Genomic DNA, 20,005 nt, shown 5'->3' with positions numbered 1-20,005 from the left:
ATGTTTCTAGAACATATTTCCTAATCTAAGATTTTTATTTTTCTGTTGCTAACCTTGCTGATGAATATGATAATGTAACAAGTATATAGGGTAGATAATACACAATGTGCACTTACTGGGCTTGCTGCACTGTTATGGTTAGATTCCCCAAGAAGGACATTGCCTCATGATTCCATTCAGACTCTCAGAGTTCTAGGAATAATCCTGTTATGTAAAATACTTTCTTGCCAGTTGGTACTTTTGTTCTGGAGCCCCTTCTTAAGTGCTTCCACTTCCAGAAAATTAGCCACTCAGGGTCATGGACAGTTTTTGATTTTAAGTATAACCATTTACTTAAGAAAATAACACCAAAAACTTCACATCAAAGTTCACATATATACTTATGTAGTTCTTTCCCACCAATGCATTTATTGTCTGTGAGAGATAACGGGCATTCACAAAACCTGAGGATGAAGCATGAGTGAAGAAAACTCACGTGCTCAAAATAACTCAGCTATAGAACTGTAAATTTCAGTATGTCTTTTCATCTCCAGAATTATCCGCAGAAGTTCTTTGATAAACTTATCTGTTGAACAGATGCTTCCATTATTAAACCAAATTCATCTACTGTCGTTTTTTGGGGGTTTTTTAGCACCTTACTGGGCAAGGTATCTCATCCAGACTAATTAATCTGTGGATGACTGCTTTGATCTCTTTGCTCAGATGGATCTTCTTTTTAATAGCAATTATTAGTATCACTTCAGTTTTTGCTGATGCCATTCTGAAATCTGGCTTTTCATCTTTCCATCTGTGTGTTTGCCTCTATCTTTCTTACTTTTACAATTAGATAAATTACATTTGTCCCATAATCACAGAAGAGTTCTGGTGTCCATTTTTTTCCAGGATACTATAATTTATCACATTCAGAATTAGCAGCGACTGTCTTAGAACTAAGAATCAGAGTATCTGTTTTTCTCTTATAATTCTGACCAGCTGTCCCCCACCAAGTGAAATGCCAAGGGTCACTTTATTCTTAAAACAGAAACAGGTAGTCTCCTTTTTCTTTCCATAGCATTAGTCATTTTCATCCTAAAAATTAGTTTGGTTTGAGGAGGATTAGAGTAGGATTTCTGGGTCTTTGGAAGAGTGAGTCTTGCAAAGTATCACTTCATTCATTACCTTCTTGGGTATTTTACCTCAGAAAAAGGGACCAGGAGAAGCTCATGTGCACAGTATCTTAAGTGGTAGTATGCTGCCAGGGGAAGAGGAGGGCTCGCAACAAAAATCACAGCCCTGTGCCCATATACAGTCTCTGTTTTATTTCATCAGTCTCTCATGCCACTGTGAAAATCTGCTATAGCTTTTCAAGCTCTCAGCCATGCCTATCCTTTCCTTAAATTCAAAGTTTCAAGAATATTTTGCTTTTCCCAAAATTTTCTCCTTCATTCTCACTAGGTTTGATTTTCTAATGTCACAAAAGTATACCTCCAGAATTCATCCCATACTGGTGGAGATTGGTATTACCGTCTCTTTTCCCTCAATCCCAGTGTCTCAGGCTCCTGATTCACCTAGAATAAGCGCTTAAAACTTTGGAAAATAATTTTCTGATCTCTAGGAAAAATAATCAGTAAATCAGTATTCTTTTGAAAATTGAGCATCTAGGTAACACAGTGGATAGAGTATCAGACTTGGAGGGAAGAGAAACTGAGTTTGAATCCAACATCAGACACTTATTAACTATGTGACCGTGTTCAAGTCACTTGTCTTCTTTTAACCTTACTTTCCTCATATGTAAAATGGAGATAATAATAGCACCTATCTCATAGTCTTTTTGTGAGGATTAAATAAGATCACATGTTAAATACTTTGCAGGCATTAAATTAGTATATAAATGCTAGCTATTTTAAAAGTGTTTTAAAATGCATATTGCATTTCTATATCTGTCAAAATTATTTGATATCGTGTCCACCCTTAATAATTTTCTAAAATACAGAATGTCTGAAATTATTTTTACTTGTTTACCAGTGGTTTTGAAGTAGTCAAGTCATAATGCTAGTAGAAGTACTAATTCATAATTTATTCAAGAAAAGTTGAATTTTATTTTATTATCCTATAGGTAGACAGTTATTAAGTGACTTTAAGAATAACTTAATTTAATATTATTTTTATCCACTTTTATGAAAACGTGATGTTTTATATCAGCTTTATGTTACATTATATAAGAAAATTTTTGTGTGAGTTTTGAGATATGGCAGTGTCTTTTAGGTTCATATGAGTTCTAAAATTCATTGTAACTGTGCCATGAAGATTTGAATGCCAGCTTTAACTTAGTCCTTCAATTTTATGCCCCTAGTCTGAACCATGAGAGAATGCCTTTATTACTCATCGTTTTTTTAATGATAGGGTTTAAACTTATGCAGCAGTATTTCTAAATGTCTTTCTCACTGTCTTTCAAATACTTAACAAAAGTAGCATAAAGAAAATGATTTAGCACAAATTAATACTTTTAAAATAATTTCAAACATGTCATTTGAGGCTTATTAATAGCAGAACCCTATTAAATAAGCTCTGTAACTCACAAGCAGGTTATTTTCTTCACTGAGCATATCATTTGAAGAATATCATTAATTTCCTTCTGAACTTACCAGTGTTCCAAGTTAATGGACTATAATTTCAACATATCTATCCTTGGAATAAATGATTTCTTAGCTTTATATAAGAAGCAGTTTTAACACTTTTATTGATTACTGACCTTGGAATTAGGAAGACCGAAATTTAAGTTTTCACGAAGAATGACTGTGTGCACATGGGCAGGTAATTTAATCTGTCAGTCCCATTGGTGGAGGGAGTTTCTATACTTGGAGTACCCTTACTCTAATGAAATTATAGGTAATGAATCCTCTTTTAACTCTTCATAAAAAAGTTTTACATCTGATATTGTTTCATACCCCCTAATTTAACTCAGTTCAATTCAGCAAATATGTAGCTCCTATGTGCTATATACTGTTTTATATGCTGAGCATGAAACTTGAAAAATGATAAAATTTTTTATCCATTTTTATGCCATTATTATTTCGCAGTCTCCATCCTATATTGAACCTTCTCTTGTAGCAAAGAAACCGTTAACCAAAACCAATCAGAGATAATGTCTGATGATGAGTTTCCTCAGCCAAAATGGGAATAATAATAACCTTATGTAGGAAGGTTGTTGTGATGGTCAAATAAAATAATATTTGCAAAATGCTCAGCACAGTGACTGCCACATAGTAGGTACTATATAAATGTTAGCTGTCATCATTATTATCACTGTTATTGTGGTAAATGCAAGATTCCACATACATAGTCATCACACATAGTGTGCTACCTCTGTACCAAGAAAATGAAGAATGAAGATAAAACACATTGAAATTTTCTTTTAGGTAAAATTTGAAAGTATTTGTAAAGGAAGAGAAAGGTTTTTCTAGAAAAGGCTTCTGTCTTCAAGCTTGGTTCTTTTATTGTTAAACTGCCACCTTAGTGAAAATGTTGTTACAATTTTCTTTAAGTAGCTTAACACAGGGATGAAGGGAACCTTTAATGAAGTTAGTGTGTTCAGAGTAATAGATCTCTTAGAATGTCTGCCTTGTTTCTTTCCTAGTGGATTTAGGTAGAAGTTGAGGAAAAGAAGACATTATAGTTCCCAGGCAATGAATAATGGAGTCCATTTTCCTTTTCTAACCAATATTTGGAGGACTTGGCAAGCCAAGACTTTACTTTTTAAAACATTTCATCATAAAATCTTGGTACCTTAAATAGTCATTAAAAAGTGAGCCTTATTATAGTGTTTGAGATTTTATACTTGTGTATGATATCATCTGGTATTTTTCTGACCACATATTACCCCAAATCTATTTTCAGAAGTAAAATCAAAAATAGCATTTCAATTTGTAATTTTTTTCCTTCCTTTTATTTTTTCTCTTGCTTTGAAATATTATCAGGAAGTTTCAGGAAGTGACTTCTTGGGGAATTTATTAATATCAGTTTTATAGCTAGTGGTTTCCCCACTAGCAATACAATAAAAGAGAACTAAATTATTTGAGGGGAGGTTAATCATTTGTTCTAACCACTGAGAAAATGGTTAAATAAAGATGCTATGGCAGAGTTAAGATAAAAATACAAAAGCAGGCAAAGGGTTAAATGAAAGAAGTAGCTGGCTACTTGCTACTGGCTTGATTTTAAGAATGGAGAAATGTGACAAACTGCCGAAGAAAGATAGATGCATTCAGAAGTATAAGAAGTTAATTGAAAGATTAAATAGCTATTTTTAGAAAATTGTTTTACTGGAAAATAACTTTAAAACAAAACAGGATTTTAAAAATGGGTTCATATATTTGTCTGTCATAATAGTATTGATTTCTTTTCAATGTTTTCATCAGTTGTTGCATTTAGTGGTCCTTCACTTGGGAACCTAGATTTATATCGCAAAATAACCTTAGATATCTTCTAACCTCCTTGTTCTACTGATGAGGAAACTGAATCCCAGAGGAGTTAAACTATTTGCTCATGTTGTAGAAATATTCTTTTTTAATTTCTAATGTCTCTTATTTTGTAACTAATGTGTTACAATTCACCCATGAGAGATAGAATTTTTTTTAAATTTTTAAAAATTTATTTGTTTTCAACATTCATTTCCACAAAATTTTGAGTTCCACATTTTCTCCCTATCTCTCCCCTCCCCCCACCCCAAAACTCGAAGCATTCTAATTACCCCTATCACCAATCTGTCCTCCCTTCTAACATCCTTCCCTTCTCTTATCCCCATCTTCTCTTTTGTCCTGTAGGGCAAGATAAATTTCTATACACCATTACCTGTATTTCTTATTTCCTACTTGTATGCAAGAACAATACTCAACAGTTGTTCCTAAAACTTTGAGTTCCAACTTCTCTTTCTTCCTCCCTCCCCACCCATCCCCATTGGGAAGGCAAGCAATTTAATATAAGCCGCATATGTGTAGTTTTGCAAATGACTTCCATAATAGTCATGTTGTGTAAGACTAACTATATTTCCCTTCATCCTATCCTGCCCCCCATTTCTTCTATTCTCTCTTTTGACCTTGTCCCTCCCCAAGAGTGTTTACTTCTAATTGCTCCCTCCTCCCATTGCCCTCCCTTCCATCCTCCCCCCAACCCTGCTTATAACCTTCTCCCCCAATTTCCTGTATTGTAAGATAGATTTTCATACCAAAATGAGTGCATTTTATTCCTTCCTTGAGTCGAATGTGATGAGAGTAAGCTTCATGTTTTCCCTCTCACCTCCCCCCTTTTTCCCTCCACTGAAAAGTATTTTACTTGCCTCTTTTATGAGAGATAATTTGCCCCATTCCATTTTTCCCTTTCTCCTCCCAATATAATATATTCCTCTCTCACCCCTTAATTTCATTTTTTTAGATATGATCCCAATCCTATTCAACTCACCCTGTGCTCTCTGTCTCTGTGTATGTGTGTGTGTGTAATCCCATCAACTATCCAGATACTGAAAAAAGTTTCAAGAGTTACAAATATTGTCTTTCCATGTAGGAATGTAACCAGTTCAGCTTTAGTAAGTCCCTTATGATTTCTCTTTCCTATTTGCCTTTTCATGCTTCTCTTGATTCTTGTGTTTGAAAGTCAAATTTTCTTTTCAGCTCTGGTGTTTTCATCAAGAATGCTTGAAAGTCCTCTATTTCCTGAAGTATTATACTCAGTTTTGCTGGGTAGGTGATTCTTGGTTTTAGTCCTAGTTCATTTGACTTCTGGAATGTCATATTCCACACCCTTCGATCCCTTAATGTAGAAGATGCTAGATCTTGTGTTATCCTGATTGAATTTCCACAATACTTGAATTGTTTCTTTCTAGCTGCTTGCAATATTTTCTCCTTGATCAGGGAACTCTGGAATTTGGCCACAATGTTCTAGGAGTTGCTCTTTTTGGATCTCTTTCAGGAGGTGATCAGTGGATTCTTTCAATATTTATTTTGCCCTCTGGTTCTAGAATCTCAGGGCAGTTTTCCTCGATAATTTCATGAAAGATGATGTCTAGGCTCTTTTTTTTGTTCATGGTTTTCAGGTCCCATAATTTTTAAATTGTCTCTCCTGGATCTATTTTCCAGGTCAGTTGTTTTTTCAATGAGATATTTCACATTATCTTCCATTTTTTCATTCTTTTAGTTTTGTTTTGTGATTTCTTGGTTTCTCATCAAGTCATTAGCCTCCATCTGTTCCATTCTAATTTTGAAAGAACTCTTTTCTTCATTGAGCTTTTGAACTTCCTTTTCCATTTGGCTGATTCTGCTTTTTAAAGCATTCTTCTCCTCATTGGCTTTTTGAACCTCTTTTTCCAATTAAGTTAGCCTATTTTTCAAGGTGTTATTTTCTTCAGCATTTTTTTGGGTCTCCTTTAGCAAGGTGTTGACCTGCTTTTCATGCTTTTCTTTCATCTCTCTCATTTCTCTTCCCAATTTTTCCTCCACCTCTCTTACTTGATTTTCAGAATCCTTTTTGAGCTCTTCCATGGCCTGAGCCCATTGAATATTTATTTTGAGTGTTTAGGATACAGAAGCCTTGACTTTTATGTCTTTCCCTGATGGTAGGCATTGTTCTTCCTCATCCAAAGGATGGGAGAAGATATCTGTTCACCAAGAAAGTAGCCTTCTATAGTCTTATTTTTTTTTTTTCCTTTTTTGGCCATTTTCTCAACCAGTTACTTGACTTTTGGATCCTTTGTCAAGATTAGGGTATACTTTAGGGATGTATAAGATCTCAGTTCTTCCTAGGTGGCATAATCAAGTGTACATACTGGTCTGGGAGCAAGCAGAAATTTTTGTGCCCAGAATCTTAGTAGAGTTTCATCTTCACAACCACCTAGCCTCCAGTTCAGCCAAGGCAGACCTGTGGGACTGAGATTCAGTTAAGCTGGGAGGGCAGGGCTACCACTCAGTGTGAAATAAATATCAGCTGCTCAAATCCCCCAGGAGTATTAAGCCGGGGCAGGGCCTCTACACAGGGCTGAGGTGAGAATCAGCTGCTTAGTGCCCCCAGGGGTTTTACAATTGAACAATGACTGCTGGCTGCTGTAGGGGCTGCTGTGGGAGCTGCTGCCACCCACCCAGTGGCCTCTGCTGGAGGCTGGAGCTATGGGAAGGCCCTTGTCCCTTCTCAGGCAGCTGAAAAAACTCTGTCACTGACCTTTGGCGCCTGTGGGTTGACTGCGACAGGGGATTCTGCCCCCAAGACCTGCTGGCATCCTCCTCCCAGAGCTGTGCAGTGCTTCCACTGCTGGGCTGGGCTCCGCTCCGCATCTGGTGGGACAGACATTTCCCATAGGGCCTTTCAGGCCACCCTGGGCTAGAAAACTCCTCCACTCTGTTGTTCTGTGGCTTCTGCTGCTCTCGAATTTGTTGAGAGTCTTTCTTTACAGGTATTTTATGGGCTGTGGGGGAAGACCTAGAATATGTGCATCTTTCTACTCTGCCATCTTGGCTCCACCCCCCATGTTGTAGAAATATTAAGGATTAGAGCAAGGATTCAAACTTGGTACCCAACTTTCTCATACTCTGCACTCCACTTTGATACACTTTATTGACTCAAATAATTTTCTCAAATGAATTAATTTGTCATAAATATCTATTACAGAATTACTTTGCATTCTTAAAAAGAAATAGGAGAGCTGCCATTTTTAACTTAGTAGGGAATTGCTATAACTACTCAACTCTGTGGTGTTGTTGCATGCTCATTTAAAAAAAATACGTGTATTGCCAGAAACAATCTTATATTTACCAAAACAGCTAATGAATCTTGTAACCTTTTTAGGACAGCCTTTTTAAATTCTATGTGACTTTGTCACTATGTAATTGGGTAATAATGTCAAAGATTAATGAAGGTTTCCAAGGATGTCAGTGGACCAGAACCTGGGTGAACTCATTTGTCACATTTTTTTTCCTTTTTCATGGTTCATTGAATTATATAATGTCAGACAATGTATTTCATTTTTTTTTCACTGAATCAATCAGTCATTTCAGTGTTTGGGAGATAAAACATGAATTAAATAGAGTTAACTTGTTTCTTTTCCAGACTATTTTTCCAGCCTTATTCCTCTTCATAAAACCTGTGCTCCATTTATGTGCTACATTATATTTAATTTAGGGCTTCTTTTAGTATATGACTGGTGGATTTTTTTGTACTCCCACTTTGCCTTCTGTTCCTAAGAGGTCTGGATAGTTTTCATTTAAGATTTCTTAAAATACGATGTCTAGGCTCTTTATTTCTTTATTTTTATTTTGGTAACAACTTTCAGACAGTCCAGTGATCCTTAAATTTTTTCCTTCATCCCTTTTCCAGATCATTTGTGCTATGAGATCTTTTATGCTTTCTTTTTTCTTGTTTTGTTTTTCTTTTTGTCAATAGCTTCTATTTTCCAGGAAGTTTGTTGCTTAGGCAGGATTTTGTATCTCTTTTTAATTAATAAGCTGTTAATTCTCTTTCCAGTTCTTTCTTCCACAGCTCTCTTTTCTTTTTCATACAGGATTAAGTGACTTGCCCAGGGTTCACATGGCTAGAAAATGTCTGAATCTGAATTTTAACTCAGATATTTCTGACTCCTGACCTGGAGTTCTCTGCACTATGTTGCCTAGCTGCTCTTAAAAAAAACAACAACAAAAAAACAACAAAAAAACAAACATTGATTGATTTTGTTTAGATAGTTTTGTTTCATTTTTAACAATTTTTAAAATATTTTTTTATTCTTTGTAACATGTTGGCACATAAGGTACAGTTGTAAGGAACTTTGCAAATCTTAAAATACCATGTAAATGGTAGTTATTCTGCACAGAATTGAATGCATTTTTCCTGAAAACTGAAATCTGAAATGAATAAATATTTTCATAAACTGATATTTCTTCATGAATTTGGGTGCACACTAAATTTAAGTCATCTTTTTATTTCTTTGTCACCTAACCCACATGTTTATTAAAAGATTATAGAATTTTAGACAGAGCAAATATAGTATTTTATAACTGTCCTGTTCCCTTCATTTTTACAGATGAGGAAACTGAAGCGTGGAGAAGCTAAATGTCTGCCAAGATCACAAAATTAATGGCAAATACACTATTAGAACCCAGTATTTTGACTCTGATATGCTCACTTGAGTTTGTTATTTTGGCAGGATAACGGGGAGTTGTTTGACATAATTATAAACTAAGCAATGAAATATATTTTAACGCTATTTTTTCTATTCTAATTTTAAAAACAATTTTTTTCATTTAAGAAGTGTGTATTTGGAATTATCTGCTTTCAAAAATTGTTAAACGAGTGAGGAATTATTTCCATTTTTATTTGAATAGATTTTGCTTTTAATTTTGTTTCTTTGAACTACCAAATAGCATCGTTATTCTCAATCAGTAATTCATTTTATATTTCTTAACTAAATTGTTCATTGAGTGATAAAAAGCAGATAAATTTACTATTGATGCAGTGCGCTCTAAATCCACTGTTTGTATTTAATCTGTACCATCATACCTTTCTTTAAGTCATTACATATTCTTTTGAGGACAGCATTTTTTCTTTTTTTAATTAACCTTTTCCATATCAGTGAAGCAATAAGGAATCTGTAAGGTGTTTTATATCCATAAATACATAAGATAATGGTTGTGATAATAATAATAAAGACTATAATAGCTAGTATTTATATAGACATTGAGGTATTTGCAGGTGTATTGCAAACATTATTGTATTTTATCCTCACAGCGACTCTGGGAGGTAGTTTCTGTTTTTGTTTTTTTTTTAATGGACGAAGAAACTGAGAGATGTGAAATAATTACCCAGTATTGCATAATATTTTTAATGTCCGAGGTTGGATTTGGGCCCTTACCTTCCTAACTCCTGGATGTCTAGTACTATTCACTTTATTATTCAGCTTCCCTAAGTAGTTCTTTCCTTTTGAAAAACTACTGTTTTTAGATAGAGAATATATTTTAAAATAGATTAAAAATTAGAATAGATAAAAATTTAAAAAAGTTATCTGGGAATGGCAGATATTTTTTCACGCATTTGGAGTACTATTTTTATTTTAATAATGCTTATTAGCTCAGTTATAAGTTGTGCCTCTTTTAGAAATAAGTTGTTTTCTTGAATCATGTTATCTTGGATTCTTTGATACTAAGTAAGAAAAAGATTTTCTTTCATTTTTGGAAAATTTACCAAAAAATAGCAGGAAAAAAAATCTTTGCTTTCAGATACAGACTGCAATATGCCAAGTTTTGGTTACTTTAGGGCTGAGGGGAAGGAGTGTGGGGTAAGGATAATGGAAGTGCTGCACTATCTTAGCTGCAGTGTCATGTCTGTAAGATGTCTGAGCACTGTCACCCTGTTAGTGTGTTATTCTTAGCATACAAGATGGTTCATTTTTTGGCTTAAAATAATTTTTTTATATTTTATTATTTTGAATGATGAGCAAATATTTGGAAGGATTTTTTTGAATCTTTCACAATCATTTAACTTTTGACATGTTTTAAAGAACCATATACTTTTCATTGCATTTAGGTCCTTAACTTTCTTTTTGAGAATCATTGGATCAGCTAGGTGGTGCAGTGGATAGAGCACCAGTGCAGGAATCAGGAAGACCTGAGTTCAAATTTCACCTCAGACGCTTGACACTTGCTAGCTGTATGATCTTGGGCAAGTCATTTAACCCCAGTTGCCTCAGCCTGGGTCATCTCCAGTCATCCTGATGAATATCTGGTCACCAGATTCAGATGGCTCTGGAGGAGAAGTGAGGCTGGTGACCTGCACAGTTCTCCCTCACTCAAAACAAAGTCAAGTGCAAGTCATGTCATTATTTCTCTGATGGCATGGTCTTCTTTGGCAATGAAGGATGAACACACACACAAGTGCGCTCTGCTACCAGATCATTCATTGGGTGATTTGTTTGAAACTTGAAGAGAAATTTTTGTGGTCTAACTTGCACTCTGGCAGTGATTTTTTTCTTTTTCTTTTTTTATTGAGCACCTAAGAAACTGTATGAAATCTTTAGTCTGTTTCTAGTTCCCTCTGGGGAAGGACAATGTTTAAGACTAAGAAAGAAGGAAAGTTAGTAGTTGTCTGTTGTTCAAAGAATACTTCTAAGGGAAGGAAGGTATATCTTCTTTTAAAATGATTTCTGAGCCTCTCTTTTGCTTGTAAGTTCTAGTACTTTCCATAGACAGAAATTGAAGCCTTCAGTTCCTGAGGAAGGAGGAGAAAATTGTTCTGTTGGTAAACGTTTCATCAGGCTGCTTAGTGAAAGTTTTGTAAGTCAACAAAGTACACTGATAACATATACTAAAAAAGGATCCCATTAGATGCCAAGGAGGTACGTAGGAAGCTGAAATTGTGCTGAAAGTTAATAAATAGCTTTCAAATTGACCTGTCAGAATTTCACATTTTAAGTTGATGTTGAATTCTCATTGTAACATATCAATATATGAATACCATTATCTCAAATAAACTATAGTAAATATTTTGTTGCTTTGTTCTTTTCTGTCCTCATTTGATGTAATATTGAGAAAAAGTGGTGTTTGATTTGTTCTTACCTTTAGGATACCCTGGTTGATTTATTGAATATTTCTGATTTATGGATAGTTTTCTTATTTCTTATAGGCTTCTCTGAACAGAGATTTATACTACTATGTCTTGCTGACTACTAAGTTACATAGAAGGACCAAAGTCCTTAACTAAACACACATGTTCTATTGAGGTTTAACATATTACATTAAATTACCCATTTGACTTGGCTGTTACTAGCTTCATTCCAATAACTGATGTATCATTTTCTTCTTGTTACTGTACCTTTACCACTTTGTGTCTTTTGTAAACCTTTTGTTTCAAATACATTCAATTTTGTTACTCGGTGTACAGATACTCTAAGTAAATAAAATACAGATTTGTCTTGCATGTATCATACTTACCATTCCAACTCAGGTGTCTTCTTGAGTCCATATGCCTCTCCTAAATGTTTAGTTATTTCAGTCATGTCTGACTATTTGTGCCCCCATTTGGGGTTTTCTTGGCAAAGATGGTAGAGTGTTTTATCATTTTCTTCTTCAGCTCATTTTACAGATGAGGAAACTGAGGGGAAAGGGTTAAGTGACTTTCCTAAGCTAGTAATTGTTTGAGGCCAGGTTTTAACTCAGGAAGATGAATCTTCTGTGACTTTAGGCCTGACACTATCCACTTTGCCACCTAGCTCCCCTAAATGCTCTTTACTAAAAAATGGTGCTGGAGCTTCTGCTCTCAGATTTGTCTACAAAATTTTAAAAGTGGACAGAATTCAGACAGGCTATTACAATATGTTTATCAAGTCAAAAACCATTTATTAAGCACCTGCTATTTTACCTTACTGTCTAATTTAGCAATCGCATTCTAAAGTGAGCAGAATTCAGACAGGCCAGTTAATATAATGTATTTGTCAAATTAAATTAGTATTTACCAAGCATTTACTATATGACTCATACTGTGGTAAGGGTTGGGAATACAAAGAAAGTGAAAAACAAATTCTTGCTTTCAAGAAGTTTAGAGTCTAATGGGGGTAGAAAATATGAAAATAGCTACTGTGTAACAATAAAATATACAAAAGATATTTTGATGAACAGAGGGAAAGGTTAGCATTAAACAGGATTTGGAAAGGCTTTTTGTAGATGGAAAGATTTTCCTTAGGACTTGAAGGAAGCCAAGGAAACCTGTAAGTAGAGGTGAGGAGGAAGAATAACCAATAAAGATACATGCACTTGGGAATTCAAATAGAGTGTCTTGTGTGAGAAGCTCTAAGGAGGCCCCTGACAGTAGATTTCAGAGTACATGGCTAGGTGTAATGTTTGAGAAGACTTTTTGTAAATGTAGAAGTGGGCCAGGTTATGAATTGCTTTGAATACCAAAATGATGATTTTATATTTGATCCTAGAAACTATAGGAAGCCACTGAAGTTGATCGACTGGGGAGGTGACATGGTCAGAATTATACATTAGGAAGATTGCTTTGGTATCTGAGTGGAGGGTGGACTAGAAAGATGAAAAATTTGATGCAGGGAGACCAACTAACTGGCTATTGCAATATTCTAGGAGTGAGGTAATGAGAACAGGCAGCAGTGTCTCAGAAGAAAGGGGGCATATAGCAGAGAGGCAGCAAAGGGAAAATTAAGATTTAGCAGGAGTTTGAATCTGGGGGAGGGATGCAGGGGTGAGAGAGAATGAAGAGTTGATGCTGATGTCTGTGTTGAGAGCCTGGGTGACTGGGAGGATGATTGTGTCCTGGGTAGTAATAGGAAAATTGGGAAGATGGGAGGACTGGGATGAGGGAAAGGTAATAAATTAGTAAGTTCAGTTTTAAACATGTTGACTTTAAGATTTGTAATGGATATGCAGCAGAATGTCTAGTAGTTACTTGGAGAAGCCAGCCTGGAGGTTAGGAGAAAACTTGGGACTGAAGAAAAAGATTTCACACAATCATTTGCAGAGTTGACAGTGCAATCCTTGGGAACTGATGAGGTCATTAAGCAGAATAAAATGAGAGGAGGGGTCCCACTAAAAGCCTGCGGGGATGCTTAAGGTTAGTGAGCTTGACCTGAGTGAAGATCCAGTAAAGGAGATAGACAAGGGCTGAACCAGCAGGTGAGAGGAGAACCAGAAAATAGCAACTTCCTGAAAACCTCAAGAGAAGAGTGTATCAAGGACAAGGGAGTGATGAGTATTGTCAGAGGCTGCAGAGAGGGCAAGCAGGATAAGGCCTGAGAACAAGCCATTCAGGTATGTAATGTATAAAGAATGGGGACTCTGTGAGTACTAGTGAGGTAGTAGTCATGGGATCTGAAATTGTGCAATATAATTAGCATGCATAAGCCCGTATTTTCTGATTATATGATTTCCTTGGTAATTTTTTTGAGTCTAGTCTGTAGGGATAGAGACAGCTCTCTGTCTCTCACTCTGTGTGTGTGTGTCTGTTTTGGGGGCAGAGTTCATTAAGGCAGTCACTTAATGTGACAGTGGTAGCTACATATCTAGTCTATGGGGCATTTATGTAGGTCATTTTATGGCAGTAATTTGAAATGAGAGACAAAGAAATGCAGTCTAGACAAGACATCTTCCATTCCTCCCTTCTGGGCACGAGATACTTTATTTTCTTGTTACCCATCTAAAACTTTTGGATCTGAATTTTTTTAATAGTCTTTTCATGTAGCTTTCGAATGTTCTGTTAACTTCCTGCTTACCCATAGCCCATCTCTGTAATCCACCTCTATCTTTCATACAGAAAAGTGCTATGTTGTATGTACATATATGCATGTTTGTAGTCACCCACAAAATTTCATGTGTGTTTCTGGATCTACAGTTTCAGTGTTAATAGGAACTTCCACTGAGGAAATTTCATATATTGATGGGTATCAACTACTCTTGTGAAATTTAATCCTAGAGATTGCCTGGGGCATTGAGAAATTAAGCAACTTGCCCAAGATCATATAGCTAATATGTGTGACAGGTGGGAAGTGAACCAGCTTCTTCCTAACTCTGAGACAGCTTCTCTATTCATTATGCAATGTGGCCCCTATATATGCATCTGTAAATATAGAGGGAGCAAGAAGGATAGAGGAAGATAGGAGGAGGCAGAGGAGAAAGGAGAATAATCTAGTTGAATCACATCCCCATCAAAGTAAGATATCAGCGTAGGTCTTTAGTTGGAAAAATAGTTATATCAGCATTCTTACATTACAGATACAATCTATATTTCAGAAAAATACAGTAAAAATAACTTAGTGGGAACTGCATATGCTTTGAAGGCAGTCAAGCAGACTTAGTGATATAGAAGAACTTTCTCTTGACTGGTTGAGATAATTGTCTACCTCATCCTTTAAATGGTGGCACTATGACTTCATAAGATTGAGGTATTTAGATATTAGTCTTAGGGATGAAGTCCTTCAGTTTTTAAGGAGAGTAGTCTTGAATATTAAGTCTGTTCTTTATTGTTGACTCAGAAATATTTTAACATGACCTCTTGGAATTAAGAAATGTCCTAGGAGATGTGTGTGTTGGGGTTGGGATGGTGCAGAGTGTTCTGTCAGTTTATACATTTCTCTGAACTAGAAATGCTTTGTTTCAGAATAATGTTAATTTAACAAAAAATTGTTTCTGGAAGACTTCTGCCTATTATGCAGAGTACAGTATTAGTATTTTTCTCTTCAGCACTGGGGAGAGGATACTACTATATTATGTTTTTACTCTTTTAAACATTTTTAAAATAAGCATTACAATAATAGGTAACATGTAGTGCTTTTATGTGACAACATGTTTTACAACATTATCTCATTTAATGATGTGACTTTGTATATTTAGCTAGTTTGTCCTTTTGGAATTTATTGTAATATAACAATTTTATCATTTCTTTTTAAAATATAATTTTTTAAAGTAAGACAAGATGTATCAAAAGCTTTAAATCATAGTTTAAAATTGGGATATGTATCTTTATTCCTAATAGAAAACAGAATAATATGTATTTTTTTCTTCTGTAAATATTTTAGTATTGTCAATACATAGATGCCATCTGAGTAATTTTCTGTGATAGTTTATATAAGTATAATTTAGCTCCCCAGTAGTTGTATATAAAAATGAAAACTAATCATAGTAAGTAATGTTTCTTTTTAGTTTCAGTAAATTAAATGAACACATTTTTAAAGTAGGCTACAATATTTCAAATAAATTCAAGTTTTTTTTTTTTTTAAAACACTGAAACCAGTACTGCGTATGTGTTCAACAGTGGAAGGTCAATAGTACTTTTAAGAATATTCAGAAGATTACAGTCAGCTACATACAATGTTAGTTTCATTGACAATGAAGAAAACAGCTCAAAGCTAAAATGAGGCTGTAGAGTCTGTATTATTGTCTCTGTAAAGTACCTAACTGCAAGTCCTATTTTAAATTCAATTGCTACTAATTAACTTAGTAATTTAATTATGTTTCCTAAAAACTTACTGGGAAGAGAAATGACAGAATAGATCTATGGATAAGATTGAAGTTGGTACCTAGCATTTGGAATGTTTGTAAAAGCTTAAGATATTTTAGTGTATTATTGAATGTAATAAACATTTGATTAAGCACCTACTCAATAAAGTATTCAGACTGTGTAATACAAAGAGCTTACATTCTGTTGGTGGCTATAATGCGTATACAGATGAGGAAATAAAATGATAATTTTACAGAACAAAAAAGAGTTAGCATGGAGAAGAGAAGATTGAGAGTTAAGGTGGTAGGAGAGATGTTAGCTTTCTTTAAGTATTGAAGTGTTATGTGGGAGAGATTGAGGGGATGGAGAATTGACAGTCCTGCTGTACTCTGCTTCAGACCCTATCTAGAATATCATGTTCATTTCTGAGTGTCCTGATTTGGGCAACTGGGACAGTGAATCTGTGCTGTAAGATCTGATTGAAATAACTGGTTATATTTAGCTTCAAGCAGAAAAAATAAGAAGAAGGTATGATAGATGTCTTCAGGTATTTGAAGAGTTGTCATTTGGGTGATGCATTAGACTTCTGTTTGACTCCAGAAGGAAGAACTAGCTGCAGTACATTGAAGGTTCAAAGAGGCAAATTCATGCTTTATATATACATACATATATACATATATATATATATATATATATATATACACACACATACATATATACACACACACACACACACACACATACATATATGTCAACTTCCTAACAAAACTGTCTAAAAGTACTTCAAGAAGTGATGGGTAACCTCTCTTTGGAGATTTTCATGAAGAGGCTGGATAATCCCTTTGATGTGTTATAGTAAGGATTCCTTTTGTCCATAGGTGGAACTGGATGGCTTCTGAGAAGTTATATTTACTTATATTTGACTTCAAAAGTAGTAATGCTAGCAGCCTTTTAAAAATTTTTCCTTTTTGTTCTTGGAAATGACCCTGAGTTTTTTGTTTTGTACACACAACACACACACACACACACACACACACACAACACACCCACACACACACCCACACACACACACACACACTCACACCCACACCCACACCCACACACACACATACACCCCTTTCTACTTCTCTCCTACCCCCTAAATTCCCCACTGTACGTTTGTGGGTGTGAAGAGAAATGGATGTGTTGTTGAACTGACTTAGGAAGTTCATTTTGAATATTTGGTAGTCAGCTATCATGTCCTCCTTGAGTCTTCTCTTCTGCAGGCTAACTGTCTCCAGTTTCTTCACCCCAGTCTTATAATGCGTGACCTCAAGGTGTTTCTTTCACTGTCCTAGTTGTCCTCTTCTAAACATTTCACACTTTGCCATTGTACTTCCCAAAATATAGCAATCAAGACTTAAGATAGGACTCTAGATGTGGTCTGGTCAGGTCAGAATACATGAGAAATTGTCACCTCCCCAGTTCTGGGCACTGCTTCTTGTAATGCTGCTCAAAAATCACTTTTTTTTGTTTTGGCTACCATATCACACTGAAGATTTATGATGGACTTAAAAGACCACTAAAACCCCTGGATATTTTTCAGAGGGTCTTTTGTTTATCCATACCTTCTTTTATTTTGTCCACCTTTTATTGCTGTTGCCTTTTTTTTTTTTTTGGTGATTCTTTTTATTATTTTACCTTGGCATTTAGAAATGAATTTTAATGCAGCCAGTACTTTTTACTTCTTTGTTAGTGGATACAATAAAAGGTTATGATAGGAGAATCCTTTTCCCCCAGAAATGATGGTGATTAGAGATAAAAAAATATAAGTAAGATACATTCAATAATAGATTGTCATACTAATCTATAAATTTTATAAATATTAGTTATTTCCTTTATAGGATGGAAATATTGGCATCTTAATCATAATTGAGTTGCTGATTTGACTGTTTTTTAAAAGTCATATAAATATTCTTAGAGGTCTACAATCATGTAAGGACTAAAATATTCCAATTGTACTACTTAATACAAATATAATGAGTTTTCAGCCACTTAGACCATGATTAGATTGATATGTCTGCTTTTCTTGTCTGGTCTAATGGTCCAAGATGAAATGCAGGACAGTGTGTCCCTTAGACATGTTGCTATTTTACAAGGAAATGTAGTTGGCTTGTCATATATGTTATAAAACTGACAAGAAGTTCTATGTTTATACTGTGAAACTTCAGTCTATAACCCCTGTTTCAGCTCTAGTTCTTAGAACTGGGATGTAACTGAAAGTGATTGTGGTGCCCTGGGAGAGCTAATTGGTAAAGCCTGTGTGGAATGTGGATAAAGGAGCCATTTTGGCAGAAAGCAGAGAAGCAAAGCACACTTTTTCCCTTCAGTTGTCTCCTGGGCTAAAATTAAACAGAGTTAGGTATTTCCACATTTAGTGATTTATAGCATATCTGGTCTGAGTCAAACCAACATCTAGTTAATTGCCTGCACACTTGTACATAATGTGTGTATTTTTTTTCTAAGGGATTCTGCCTTTACCTTGTAGTGAGTGTAGACATTTTAATGCTAAATTTAAAACAATATTGTCCTCAACTATACTTGGAAATTAATTGCTTGTTCTGCCTTAACACCTGTTTAACATTCATGAGGTTTAGAACTACCTATAAGTCATGAAGTCATTTCTGGCATAATGTATGGTATAGCTTATGTAACGTTTTGGTGAAATGTTTTCTTAAGCTACTTAGTTACGAAAAAGTAAACAAAACTTGTCAGAGTTAATTTTCTTAGAGAATATGCTCATTTTATTTACATTTGCTGTCCTTTGCTGTTCCCCAAAGTCCATTTTACCTAAATAGTAAGACGACTTATTGAGAATTTTAAAAATTTCATTATAAGATTGTTTTTAGAAATCTGCAAGGCCTTGCAAAGTAACTCAAATTTAATGTACTTCTGTTTTGTTCTGTTGTTTACTAATTTATGTTATTTACTTCTACTGATATTGCTCTTTTCCCTTAGGGTTTTAGTTATTTTGTATCCCAATTTAGTAATGATGATGATAATATTGGAAATTATTATTCTAATTAGGAATTAAGGTAAAATGGCCTTATGGACTTATACTACAATTACAACATACAAACACAATATTTGTTCGTGATTTTGCTTGTTTTATTTTTAAATTTTATTTTCCGTTTATCTTTACCAAACTCTCTTCCACATATTACCTCTGTGACTATGGAAAGTCACTTAACTTTTGGGCCTATTTTCTCAACTCTAAGTGAGAGAGTTTGAAAAGATAATCACTGCAGTAAAGTGAATATCACAATAAAGTAAGTCAAGAATTTTTTGGTGCATAAACATTTATGTTTACAGTATACTGTAATCTATTTAAGTGTACAATATCATTATGTCTAAAAAAGCAACATAGATACCTTAATTTAAAAGTACTTTATTGCTAAAAAAAAAATGTTAACTATCTCTTGAGCCTTTATTAACAAAAACATGGCATAAACGGTAGATGTCTAGTCTAACAGTCAGGAAGACCTTGGTTTATGTTCATATTGATCATGGATAAGATGTGCAAACAAAGGCAGGTCACTTTTTTTAATGTCTCAGTGCTCAGAGATATTCTCTAAGACTCTTAAGTTCTAGATCTTGGGGAAAATTTCTACACAGAAAAAATCTTTGATTTTAACACACAAAAAATTATTGCTCTCAATCCTTCCCAGAGTTTTCTCTCTCTTCACCTTCCTGTCCTCAGCAACTTGATCAAAGATCTCTTACTCAGTTCATTAGATATTTCCTCAGGTATACAATTCACCATATAGTAGGAAGGAGAGAATGATGAGGAGACCTGTGTTGTTTTCCTCAAGATAGATCAAAGCTATAGCAAAGCTTTTTCTCACTTCTCTCCCTTATTCTCTCCCACTCAGTTTCTCCCACAGTGGACATGCAATTTTATAGCTTAATGTGATTACATACTTATGGTACTTGCTACCCCAGAGACCTATCACAGTTAATTTAGCAGATTCTATTAACTTTTCCTATTAAGTACTTGTAGTAGTGAGCATGG

General features: G+C 34.8%; 1 protein-coding gene across 20 annotated transcripts in view; it reads left to right on the top strand.

Moving 5' to 3' along the window:
- The window catches only part of VPS13B (vacuolar protein sorting 13 homolog B), a 1,048,068-nt gene that overhangs the window by 396,742 nt on the left and 631,321 nt on the right, over positions 1–20,005 (top strand). Inside the window, exon 20 of one of the 20 annotated variants that reach the window (XM_072606879.1) lies at positions 9,035–9,320. The exons of the other annotated variants lie outside the window; for them this stretch is intronic. Coding sequence (XP_072462980.1) covers positions 9,035–9,063 — 29 coding nt within the window. The 3' untranslated portion in view covers positions 9,064–9,320. Of the gene's footprint in view, positions 1–9,034; positions 9,321–20,005 lie in introns of those variants that run through there. 20 annotated transcript variants of the gene reach the window in all.

This window comes from Notamacropus eugenii, chromosome 4 (genome assembly GCF_028372415.1).
Source record: "Notamacropus eugenii isolate mMacEug1 chromosome 4, mMacEug1.pri_v2, whole genome shotgun sequence".
In the NCBI taxonomy this organism is placed as follows: Eukaryota; Metazoa; Chordata; class Mammalia; order Diprotodontia; family Macropodidae; genus Notamacropus; species Notamacropus eugenii.
The sequence above is the reverse complement of the archived record's forward strand: the minus strand, read 5'-3'. Positions and strand labels throughout refer to the sequence as shown.